We start from the raw sequence: 12,516 nt of genomic DNA, 5'->3' as shown, positions 1-12,516 counted from the left end.
TTCAGCCACTCGGCACTATTGAACTCGATGAGGAACGCATGGGCATGTGCCCAAGGGATCACTTTTAACATCAAAGGTCCGAACTTGTTCCTTGCACAGTGCCATTGCTTGGGAGATTGGAAATGTGTAATGGAAGGGGGCCGTGGCAATTCCGAAGGGATCCGGTAGTTTTGGTGGAGTATGATGGATTCACAAACGTAGCAGAGTATGCTCTGGACATGTACCCGCTCTGGGAAAGGATTAAAGGCCTTCCGGATGGGCTGACAAGGAAGAAGGAGTTAGCGGAAAAGGTTGCTAAAAAGGTTGGAGAACCACCGTTTACGGTTATGGTGAATGAAGGAAAGATAAACCCATCGAGTTATCTACGGGTGAAAGTGTTTGTTAATGTGTATAAGCCTCTTGTGAGATCTGTTCCAATCACTTTGAAGGAGAGGAAGAAATACCCGGTTAGTTATGAGAAGCTCCCTGATTTCTGTTTCTTCTGTGGATGCATGGGTCATGTAGTTGAGGAGTGCGGAGATGACATTCACTTGCCTAGCTCGTGCGAATGGGGAGACTAGCTCCACTGGAATAATGAACCGGGCGAAGGAGGAGGAGGTGTAGGTCGAGGAGGTAGATCTGGTGCGAGGGGTGGGAGCTTTGCTGCAGGAAGTGCTGGGCGTGGGGGGAGAAGAGGCGGCGCTGGGGGAAGAGGGGATGGAGGCAGTATGAGGTTTAATGGCGGCGGGAGAGGGCGGGAAGAAGGACTTGCCAATGAAACTCTTGATCAGTCGGAAGATAATAATCTGCAAGTTGATGATGTAGGAGGGAGGGTTCGTAAGAGGCTTATTGCTGAAGATGGCACGATGAATGGTAGTGGGCAGGCAGTACAAAATTCTGCCGGCATAGTGTCGAATGTTGTGTTGATGCTTGAAAATGGCGGTGGTATGGGAAGCCAAGTGGATGGGGGTGCTGCTCACACCCCGGGCAAAGTCCCAATCGTTAAAAGGAGGAAGCAGGGGAAGGAAGGAAGTGAAGTGGTACCTGACCAGAAGAATGAGGCGGCCTCCGTGTGTGAGGACCGCCGGGTCCAATGAATTTCTTAAGTTGGAACTGCCGGGGTGGGGGGAATACCCGGACAATTCGTGAGTTGGCGACGTTATCTCAGTCGCATTCCCCCAACTTTATCTTCTTATGTGAAACTAGACAGAAGGCTAGCAAGATGAAAAGGATCCGGGCAAGATTGGGCCTTAAGGGCTTTGAGGGTGTGGACAGCAATGGTATGAGCGGGGGTCTGGCCCTTTACTGGCATGAGTCTTGTGTTGTGGAGGTGGTTGTTAAAGAGGAAAGGTATATTGATGCTTTAGTGAGGATGCATGAGGGTGGAACCCAATGGAGAGTTACTTATGTGTATGGAGAACCTCGCACTGAAAATCGTCATCTCATGTGGACGAAGCTTCAGAGTTTGAAGAATACTTGCGATCTTCCATGGCTTGTAATAGGTGATTTTAATGAAGCACTTTGGAGTTTTGAACATCTCTCGGCTACCCCAAGACCAGAACCACAAATGTTGGCGTTTAGAGACACTTTGGAGGTCTGCGAGTTGGTGGATTTGGGCTTCTCCGGGGTTCCGTTTACATATGATAACAAGCGCAGCGGCAACGGAAACGTGAGGGTCAGGTTGGATTGGGCTGTAGCATGTAATGCATGGAGAAACCTGTTTCCCTATGCTTTGGTTAAACATGTTCCATCACCATGTTCTGATCATGTGGTTTTGGTGCTCAAAGGAGAGGAGGAACAACGACCACTAGGTGGTGGCGTTCGTCGGTACGAACTTTTTTGGGAGAGGGATCCGGTGTTGCCAGAAGTTGTCAAAACCGCGTGGGACTCAGTTGGCTCGGTTGATAGCATGGCTGACCTGCAGCAAGCACTCTCGAAAACAATGTCAGCATTAAGATCGTGGAGTAAGAAGTTTGGTAATGTTACGAGGGAGCTAGCTAAGTCTCGCACGCAATTGGAGGAGCTTATGAATATGAATGCTGACATGCAGGATATTAGAAGTGTAACTGACAAGATGAATGAATTATTGTACCAGGAGGAAATGATGTGGTTGCAAAGATCTCGAATTACTTGGCTCAAGGAGGGGGATAGAAACACAAGGTATTTTCAGAGCAAGGCAGTGTGGAGGGCCAGGAAGAATAAGATTAAGGAGTTGTCTGACAGCATTGGTGTGGTCTACTCGGATATGGCATCAATGGGGCGCATTGCGAATGAATATTTTCACAACATCTACAAAGCCGATCCGAACATTGATCCCTCGACTGTTGTGGATCTTTTTTCTCGAGTGGTGTCAGCAGAGGATAATATCAAGCTCTGTGCGCCATTCAGCGACAAGGAGATCTCGGATGCCCTGTTTCAAATCGGGCCTTTGAAGGCCCCGGGTCCGGATGGCTTTCCGGCCCGGTTTTTTCAGCACAACTGGAGTGTGCTAAAGGAGAGTATTCTGGCTGCAGTAAAGGAATTTTTTACCTCGGGCGTAATACCAGAAGGGGTGAATAATACTTCCATTGTGCTCATTCCAAAAATTTCTAATCCTATTAAGGTTTCTGATTTCAGGCCCATAAGTCTTTGCAATGTAACATACAAGGTGATTTCCAAGTGTTTAGTCAACCGTCTTCGCCCGTTGTTGGATGATCTTATTTTACCTGAACAGAGTGCTTTCATTCCGGGGAGGATGATCACGGACAATGCACTAGTGGCTTTTGAATGTATCCATTATATCAAACAGGAAAAAGACCCTTCGAAGAGCTTTTGTGCATACAAGGTAGATCTTTTCAAAGCATATGATAGGGTGGATTGGGGCTTCTTGAAGCAAATGATGCAAAAGTTGGGCTTCTCAGACCGGTGGGTGGACTGGATTATGGCGTGTGTCACATCGGTTAGATACTCTGTTAAATTAAATGGGACCCTCTTGGATTCGTTTGCACCGACGCGTGGGCTTCGGCAAGGTGACCCTTTATCACCGTTTTTGTTCTTGTTTGTGGCAGATGGTCTTTCTGCGGTCTTAAACCAACAAGTATCAACTGGTGTCCTCACACCGGTTAGGATATGCAGAAGAGCGCCGGGTATCTCACATCTATTGTTCGCGGATGACACTCTTTTGTTCTTTGAAGCTTCTCAAGAACAGGCCCTACATGTGAGAAAGGCACTGGATATGTATAGTGCGGCAACTGGTCAACTCTTGAATTATAACAAATGCTCTCTGTTTTTTGGTGCTTCATGCCCGGAACCAGTACAGAATCAGGTCAGGACTACCCTTCAGGTGACCAGCACACTCTTTGAGGAAAGGTACTTGGGTCTTCCTACGCCAGAGGGTCGCATGTCCAAGGGTAAATTTCAGAACTCACAAATGAGTTTAACAAAGCGTCTGATACAATGGGGGGATGGACATTTAGCGCAGCCGGGAAGAGAGGCACTCATTAAATCGGTAGCCCAAGCATTACCAACGTATGTCATGGGGGTTTTCAAGTTACCGTTCTCCTTGTGTGATGATCTGACAAGGATGATCAGGAATTTTTATTGGGGTTCAGAGAAAGGCAAGAGGAAACTGCATTGGAAAGGATGGGACTATCTCCTCCAGCCTAAATCAAGAGGAGGAGTTGGATTCCGAGACCTCCGTATATTCAATCAAGCTCTGCTCTCACTTCAAGCATGGAGATTGATCACTAGGCAGAACAGTCTATGCGCGAGAGTTCTTAAAGCACGTTACTATCCTAACGGGAAGTTGGAGGATACCGTCTTCTCGGGGAACGCCACATCCTCATGGCAGGCTATAAGCCATGGATTGGACTTGCTGAAAAAGGGTTTGCTATGGAGGGTCGGGAATGGTAAGAGTATTAGAATTTGGAGAGATAATTGGATCCCCCGGCCTTTCTCCTTCAGGCCGATCTCACCACAAGGTCGATGCCGCGTCTGTTTTGTGGCTGATCTGTTGTATGATAATGGCTCCTGGAAGTACGATCAGTTGGTGAGGTACTTTGCTGCAGCTGATGTCACGGAAATTCTGAAAATTCGAGCGTCACCAAGGAAGGAGGAGGATGTGATAGCATGGGGCCCAGGGCGTCACGGTCAGTTCTCAGTAAAATCTGCCTATGATATGGCCTTTCAGGAGGAACACAGAAGCAATGTGGTATCTTCGAGTAGCAATCCAGAGGGCAATAGGTCCCTCTGGAAATTGGTATGGTCTGCAGAGGTTCTTCCCAAGGTTCAGAATTTTGCTTGGCGGTTATGTACGGACAGTCTCCCAACGTGGAAGAACAAACAAAGACGAGGGCTTGAAGTATCAAGTCTGTGTCCGGTCTGTGCTGTGGAAACTGAAGATAATTTCCACCCTGTTCTTCGGTGCCCGCTGGCTCGTCAACTATATGAGGCCATGTCGGAGGTGTGGAAATTGCCAGCAATCGAAATGATTATGTACACAGGCAAAGAATGGTTATTTCAGCTACTGGAAAAACTGGACCAAACCACACGCAGCATGCTACTATTTGTGTTCTGGAGGTGTTGGTATGTGCGTAATGAGGTGGTGCATCAGAAGTCTGCCCCACCAGTGAATGCAGCATGCAGATTTCTTCAGAGCTACTTGGAGTCGCTCATTGCAATCAAAGTAAATGGAGATATGGACCCCCGGAAGGGCAAGATGAGCTCTTTACTCATTGCTAAACCCCCTCGAGTTTGTACAACAGAGCCAGAATTGAAGTGGGATCCGCCCAAGCGAGGATGGGCAAAACTGAACACTGATGGGTCCTACGACGCCGGTGGTTTTGCCGGATCAGGTATGATCCTACGAGATGAGGTGGGTGGTATTATCTTCTCTGCGTGTAGGCAGCTGTTTTCATGCCGGGATGCGCTGGAATCGGAGCTTACTGCGTGTATGGAAGGACTGTCGTTGTCATTACAAAGAAGTGAAGCACCCATTGCTATGGAGATGGACTCGCTCATGGCTGTTTCCATGATCCAGGGGGAGGGAATTGACAGATCAGTATATGCCTCCATAGTGAATGAGATCAAGTACCTTAGAACTTTGAGAGAGATGTGTATTATTCATGTATCCCGTAGCTAAAATAAAGCTAGTGATTGTTTAGCAAAGTTTGCTAGAGTTAGTCAAAGAACTGTGACGTGGTTACGATCGGGCCCTCCCAGTGTCCTAGATTTGGTGCAAGATAATTGTAAAGACCTTTTGAATGAGTAATACATGGTTTTTTCCCCGCAAAAAAAAAGAGTTAGAACTTAGAATTAATATGAAATTAAAGAAAGAGAGCTATCTACCGAACTTGGAAAGCGTACAACAAAGGAAAAAAGAAGAATGCAGCGACAATTGGTGCACATTATACTTCAGGACACGAGGAGCGCCAGAACAGAGACACATGGTATTAGCAAACCGAAACTGTGTAAATAGGCCTAGATTCTGTAGTTAATACCGTTTTGACTCGATTTGTCTTTTTTTTTGCTGAGAGTTTCTCAGATGTTCAAATGATTTGAAATTTGGAGCGGGCCTCACGCATCAAATTTTCTACCGTCCAACTTTTTTTTGGAATTTTTTGAATTCTTCTAGTATTTGTTTTGATTTTTTTTGTCAGCGTGGGTGCAGATGAGCTCGGGTGCAGAAATGGATTTTCGATGTTGAGTACAGTGCATCGGTGCCCAGGCTCATCTGCATCGGTGCCCAGGCTCATGTCCTGAAGTATAATGAATTCAAAAAAATCAAAACAAATACAACATGGAGTATTCTGTAGTAAATAGGCCTAGATTTTGTAGGCTGTACACAACGATGTTGGAGCAGACATGATGTATAGAAAAGAAAACTCTGAGGAACCATCAGCCGGGCTTTGGAGGAAGAACACATGATGGTATATAGGGGTGGGCATATTAACCGAGAACCGATGTACCAAACCGAAATAACCGGGACCGAGACCGAATGAACCGAAACCAAAAATTACAGTTCCTATTTCGGTCACTAATTCTGCAGAACTGAAATTTATTCAGCAAATTCGGTTTTTACACTTAGTTAACCGAAAAAGCCTAAAAAAACGAAAATGAATTTTTTTTGAGGCAACATCACGAAGATTTTATTAAGTAAAACCGAAAATAATTTTTTTTTGAGACAACAAAAAACCGAAAATAAATAACACGCCTCGCTCCTCCCAGTATTTCCAACCCTGCCGAACTGGCTTAGCAGGCCCAACGTATCGCTAGGCCTCTAATCACTTCGATGTCTCAGTTTGTTCTCACGTACGCGCTTGTTAAGGCCCAAACTTGTACTAGCAGTCGGCCCATACAAACACAACAGCAGCTTTTGGTTTAGTACCACCTCGACTGGCTATTGAGAAAGGAAGCGCACGCAACACTATAAAGGCAGCAGCTTGCCATCCATTTCCTTTGGACGAGCGGCATATCACGCTAAAAAGGAAAATTAGTTTATGTACGCGTGAACTTTGGTTTTGCTCGGTCAAAACCAATGACCGAACCGGATTATCGGTTCCGAAAAATATCGGTTACTTAATTTTAGAAGGACCGATCGGTCTGCAGTTTAAAGAAGCCGAAATTTTGTGTTACCCGGAAAACCGGTCTGATCGGTTCGGTTACACCAAACGCCCAGGCCTAATGGTATACTTGTCATCAATTCAGCCAAAGCCCCCCCCCCCCCCCCCCCCCCCCCCCCTACCGATCGAGAAATTCTTTACGACGTAAAGGTGATTAGAAGTATTTGGCAGGAGCTCCTGTTGGACCCTCTTTGCGTCCAACAGCACGCAGACGCACAGAGGACCCGCGGCTGGGCCGGTCCACTAACAATGAATGAAAGGAAAGTGCGACGTAAAAATGGCAGAAAAAAGCGAGACGGTGCCAGGAATCGAACAACCGACTTAAGGCCAGTTTTTTTCTAGCTTTTTTGGGCTTTCAGAATAAGCTGCCCCCTACCCAGCTTATTCTAAAAGCCCAACCAATTTTTTTTAAAAGCCTACTAGTCAAGTCTTAACTACTAGGCTTCTAAAAAAATAAGTTTGATTGAGCTTCTAGAATAAGCTAGGTAGGGGGTAGTTTATTGTAGCTTATTCTGGAAGCCACCAAAAGAACTGGCCCTTACGGGTCCACAACCTATCCCAGTAGTCACTCGAGCCGTCTGCTACTTTCAATTTAATGGAAACGTTATGTGTTTAAGTTCTCACCTAAGCGCCACATTTAAAATAATCTTTAAACATTATTGAATGTTTCTTGAAAATTTTGAAAATAAAATTTAAATGCCGAATATTCTTTCGGAAACCATATTCTTCTCCAATCTGAGTTTTGCTCAAGTCTGGAATAAACTCAAGGACATATTTAAAAAAATTATGACCGTCTGCCGGGATGGTTTGTGGATTCCGAACAGCTATGACAAATGAACCTAGGAAGATAGTAATTACGACCCAAGAAGTGATGAGTATTTGGGCATGAATTTGAAAACCTCCTATTTGCCAATAGAACTGTTGGCCTACTTCTACACCCAATATATCCTATAACCCCTTGAGTGTTTTAATGGAACAAGGTATAATATTCATATTATCCTATGATAAAAATTGAACTTCAAGAAGGAAAAAAAAAGCTCCGCTGATTTGACTCGGCAAAAATAATTTTTTGGAATTCCAAACCTTTTTTATTCCGCATTTTTTTGAAATTTGAATAAATTTTAATATGTGAACAATTATGGAAACAATTTTTAAAACTCCAAACGAAATTAGGAAACACAGACATTTTTTTGAAAACCGCAAAGTTTTTTTTATGCATAAGCATCTTTTGAATCTGTGAACATTTTCTAAAGAATGATAATTTTTCTGCAAAGATGAACAATCTTTGAAATATTGGAACACATTATGTAATTCTAAACAAATTTTGAAACATTGAGAACAAAAATAAAAATTGCGAACAATTTTTGAACCCCATACATTTGAAAACTCGAACAAGCTGAACTAAATTTGAAAAAATGAGAACAAAATTAACATTGCGGACAAATTTTCAGAGTAAAAATTAACATTCCAAACAATTTTTGAAAACATGGAAAATAAAAAAAACAAAATTTGGAAATTAGAACATATTTTGAAATTTCCGAAAAATTCTGAATTTTTAAACGAATTTTAAAATGTGAACATTTTTTGAAACTTTCATAATTTTTGAATTTTGAACATTGTTTAACAAAAAATTTGCAAACAGAAACATTTATAGTCATTTTGACCAAATTTTTGAAAAATGCAATCATTTTTTAAACTTCTGAACACTTTTTGAAAAAGGAAAATAAAGTTGAAAAAAGAAAGAGATAAATAAAAAGAAGCAGAAAAAACGAAAAAGAAAAACGGGAAAAAGAAAAGAAAAGATTTTTTTGATAGAAAGCCGAACCAGAAAATAAACATGTAAGAGTAGTGATGGTAGCTAGCTTGTATAGATCTCTCTCTCTCTCACGAGTAGCAATACAGAGTAGCGATTACAGAGGAATTACACGATGGAGGAGAAGAACAGAGGAAGCTTGCAACGAGGGGAAAGAAGAAGGTAGGAGAAAGGAGCCGCCGCCGGTTCGTCCGTGATCCACTGGATGCCCTCCTTCATCGCCTCCTCTTGCGTATTTGTAGCCTGGAGGTTCTCAAGCGGGCCAGCCCATGAGCTGGATGGGGCAAGCCCATATAGGTAAGGAGGGCTCCTAACATCCCCCCCTCAATGAGATGCGGCTTGACCCCAAGCCGCCTCCGCCGACAACCACCCGGGTCCCATTGCACTCGATGTTGCTTGGCATGGTCGAAGTCACAGTGGTAGCTGTAGTTGATGTAGACTTCAACGCCGTAGAGGTAGTAGTGGTGGCCAACGAAGGCTTGCCGACGGGAGGTGTCGAGGTAGTTGTTATGGCCACATGGGTCTTGATCACCGTAGTAAGTGTAGTAGATGCAGCAAACATGCCCAGCATGAGCTCCGTCGCCCCTCCCTCCTTGAGTAACTTCTTGATAGCAATTAGGATGCAGCAGTCCCCATGCATAACAATCCAAGGGGATACAATAGTCGCCATTCTGGCCTCTTCCAACTTCATCTGGCCATTTGCTTAAAGAGCATTGTAGTTTCCACTCACACTTGCACTGATCACCATCGGCCTGTATAATTGCACAGATGGGAACCTCACAGTGATGCCCTGAAGCATCTTCAAGTATAGCGGGGATACACATTCTCGCTGAACAAGAGCCCACAATTTCCATGAGGGTTCTCCTGATACAAGTGTCAGGAATGCAGTAGTACCAAGCTTCATGTGCATAAACATCGGTGGATAGAAACTTCACTGGCCAAAAATGAGAACCTGATTGTTGTACTTGAATAAGTGCCAATAATTTTAGGTAGGGGGTCTCTGAATTCTCCCACGGTCTGTAGTGCCTGAGTTCCAATCCCGTGCAAATAATTCCCTTCAACTCTGCCCAACTGGAACTTGCATGTGTTTTAGTATCAGTTGGCCCATGTTTCGTTTCATTGCATCTCGAGTTGAACCATGCACCAGCCCTTATAATTGTTGAGATACCCAATACCAAGCGCTGTACCGAATCAATTGTATGCGCAGTATAATTACACAGATTATTCTGACTGGCGTCTGACATTCCCAAATATGCAAGGTGGGGCTGCCGATTCAATTAGAACAAGAACGCCCAGTCCTCAGGAGCTTGCCTCAACGGAACTTGCGCATAATATTCAGGCAACCAAATGTGCTTCTCCATCAGATAAGTGCTAGCAAACAAGGTTTCAAGGGAGGGATCATCTCCGAACTGAACTGCTCTATAGACGCAGGAAAATGATGGCCAGGGTAGCTTAAGCCGCACATTCCCTTGAGCGCGTACGACATAAGATGAAACGGAAGGCCTCCATGCATATGACTGGTGATTTGTACAGAAGCCCGGCCAGGGATGTACTAGGATAGTACACGAAGGTTTTTCCCCTTGTAATTGTTCTATGGATAGTTCTAACACACTCTCCATGCCACTGCCATTGTTCAGCTGCCGAGTGATAGGCCTGATAGGTGCACTGGCTGTACTGAAAGCCATTTGAGATGTGTCACGGACAGAGAAAAGAACATATTGTGCTGAGCAGCATGCCCAGAAGCTATCATAATGTGCAAAAATGCCCACTGAATCCCACTGGCAAGCAGCCAAAATGGCACAAGGGAACCAACAATACGGGCGTTGTAATAGTTGTGGCGGGCAGTTTAACCATAGAGACAAAATCGGATTTGATAGTAGCTCATAACACATTTGGATAAGTACCTCTCCTTCACTTCCATGAACCCAAAACCACTCAAACGTAACAATTGAAAGCCATTGATTGCAATGCCAAGATGTACTAGTTGTCCATGAATTCAGATATGCAGCAAGATCATTGGATAGTTCTAACCACACTTGTATTGCTCGGCAATTCCAAGAACAAGATGGCACTGGTCGCTTCAGTTTAGCATTTTTTGGACTGAACCCAAACCTAGGCTGTACATCTTGAGCATGAAATCCAAAGAGGATTGCACACAGAAGATAACGCAGCAGACTGTGAGTTTCCTTATGCATTTTCTCAGTAGACTGAACCATGCATCAACACTTGAACTTGCAGAGATATCCACATTGAGAAATTCCAATTCATTCGATGCTTTAGCATCAGGTGGTGCCCGATCCGGTGGACGCCTAGATTGCAACTGTGCAACTGACAAGCAACTGGAGTGCTCTTCCACGGAAATCACCTCATAACAAGAAAACGGAGGGAAAACCACATCTCTGTATAGCCTCCTACCGAGTTCAAAACTGAATTCATGCGGATGACAATGTATACATGTACATGGCTCCTCCTGATACCTTGTACCTGAATGAAACTTGAAAGACGGCCATGGCTTGGGCCTGAACAGGTGTCTGATGTATTTGGTCCTCACTCGCACAAGTGGTGGCCATGGTTGCTGCCCGATTCCCTACTGCATCGGAGGCAGGCACGAGGTTTTGCTCATGTCCACAAGATGAACAGGCTTTAGCCATTCGCCATCCTGGAGTAGACCATCCGTCGAACACATGGTCAGCACCGGCGGAGCAGGGTCACTGCGGATGATGAGGGCGACGTTGTGGTCCGCCTTGCTCGTCACGGAAGAAACAACCTCGGCACAAGAGGGAGTGTTGGTGCTGATGGAGGCCGTTGCCTGCACCGGAGCGAGCTGCTCATCTGCTTGGTGGATCGGGTCGACCGTGGGCTCGAGGTGGACGGAGGTAGCGGCGTCATGGACCTCGTCGACGCTGTCGGTGGTGTCAACCTGGGTCGAGCACTCCGTCAAACATGTGACGGGCACCATTGTGATGCACACCGAGGCTGCATCATGGGCGACCGTGAGAATCTCCTGGGCCTTGGTGGTGGAGCCGGAGATGTCCGGGACGGGCGCCGATGCGTTGGTTGTGCTCTCCGGCAAAATGGTCGCTGATGGTGGGTTGTGGACGATGGCGGGTGAACTGGTGGCCCAACTGACGTCAAGGGTGTTCAGTTTAAAGGCGAGGGACCTGGCGGCGTTGGTGTAGGCATCGAGCTTGGCACCGAGCCGCTCGAGATACTCCTGGAGGAACGGATCCATGGTTGATTCCGTCGGATGGTGGTGGTGAGAAAAAATTAGGGGAAGGGTAGTGCCTGGCTCTGTATACCAGATGTAAGTGTAGTGATGGTAGCTAGCTTGTATAGATCGATCTCTCTCATGAGTAGCAATACATTGTAGCGATTACAGAGGAGTTACACGATGGAGGAGAAGAACAGAGGAAGCTTGCAACGAGGGGAAAGAAGAAGGTAGGAGAAAGGAACAGCCGCCCGTTCGTCCGTGATCCACTGGATGCCCTCCTTAGTCGCCTCCTCTTGCGTATTTGTATCCTGGAGGTTCTCAAGCGGGCCAGCCCATGAGCTGGATGGGGTAAGCCCATATAGGTAAGGAGGGCCCCTAACATCCCCCCTCAATCAGATGCGGCTTGACCCCAAGTCGCCTCCGCCAACAACCACCCGGGTCCCATTGCACTCGATGTTGCTTGGCATGGTCTGAAGGAAATATGCCCTAGAGGCAATAATAAAGTTATTATTTATTTCCTTATAATCATGATAAATGTTTATTATTCATGCTAGAATTGTATTAACCGGAAACATAATACATGTGTGAATACATAGACAAACAAAATGTCACTAGTATGCCTCTACTTGACTAGCTCGTTAATCAAAGATGGTTATGTTTCCTAACCATGAACAATGAGTTGTTATTTGATTAACGAGGTCACATCATTAGTTGAATGATCTGATTGACATGACCCATTCCATTAGCTTAGCACCCGATCGTTTAGTATGTTTCTATTGCTTTCTTCATGACTTATACATGTTCCTATGACTATGAGATTATGCAACTCCCGTTTGCCGGAGGAACACTTTGGGTGCTACCAAACGTCACAACGTAACTGGGTGATTATAAAGGAGCATTACAGGTGTCTCCAA

At 45.3% G+C, this 12,516-nt stretch overlaps 1 protein-coding gene and 1 pseudogene across 1 annotated transcript; one reads left to right on the top strand and one right to left on the bottom strand.

Annotated features, from left to right (window-relative positions):
* Nucleotides 1–1,201: 1,201 nt before the first annotated feature.
* LOC147986427 (uncharacterized) lies at nt 1,202–3,047 on the top strand. The gene is made up of 3 exons (XM_087542002.1): nt 1,202–2,626; nt 2,768–2,917; nt 3,027–3,047. Exons 1-3 carry the CDS (start codon nt 1,202–1,204, stop codon nt 3,045–3,047), a joined length of 1,596 nt encoding a protein of 531 aa, XP_087398128.1.
* Nucleotides 3,048–8,410: 5,363 nt separating this feature from the next.
* On the bottom strand, nt 8,411–11,424 carry LOC147986426 (uncharacterized; annotated as a pseudogene).
* Between the last annotated feature and the right edge of the window lie 1,092 nt (nt 11,425–12,516).

Source organism: Triticum urartu, chromosome 2A (assembly GCF_056163025.1).
Source record: "Triticum urartu cultivar PI428250 chromosome 2A, HENAU_Tu73, whole genome shotgun sequence".
Taxonomy (NCBI): Eukaryota; Viridiplantae; Streptophyta; class Magnoliopsida; order Poales; family Poaceae; genus Triticum; species Triticum urartu.
Note: the sequence above shows the minus strand (reverse complement) of the source record. Positions and strands in the feature narration are given on the sequence as shown.

Bases quoted from the DNA above. Each gene is read 5' to 3' on its own strand.
- LOC147986427 (XM_087542002.1), top strand. From the start codon at position 1,202: ATGAAAAGGATCCGGGCAAGATTGGGCCTTAAGGGCTTTGAGGGTGTG. The intron at 2,627-2,767 runs GTGATTTCCAAG...TATATCAAACAG, and splicing joins TTTGCAATGTAACATACAAG to GAAAAAGACCCTTCGAAGAG. The intron at 2,918-3,026 runs GTTAGATACTCT...TGTTTGTGGCAG, and splicing joins TTATGGCGTGTGTCACATCG to ATGGTCTTTCTGCGGTCTTA.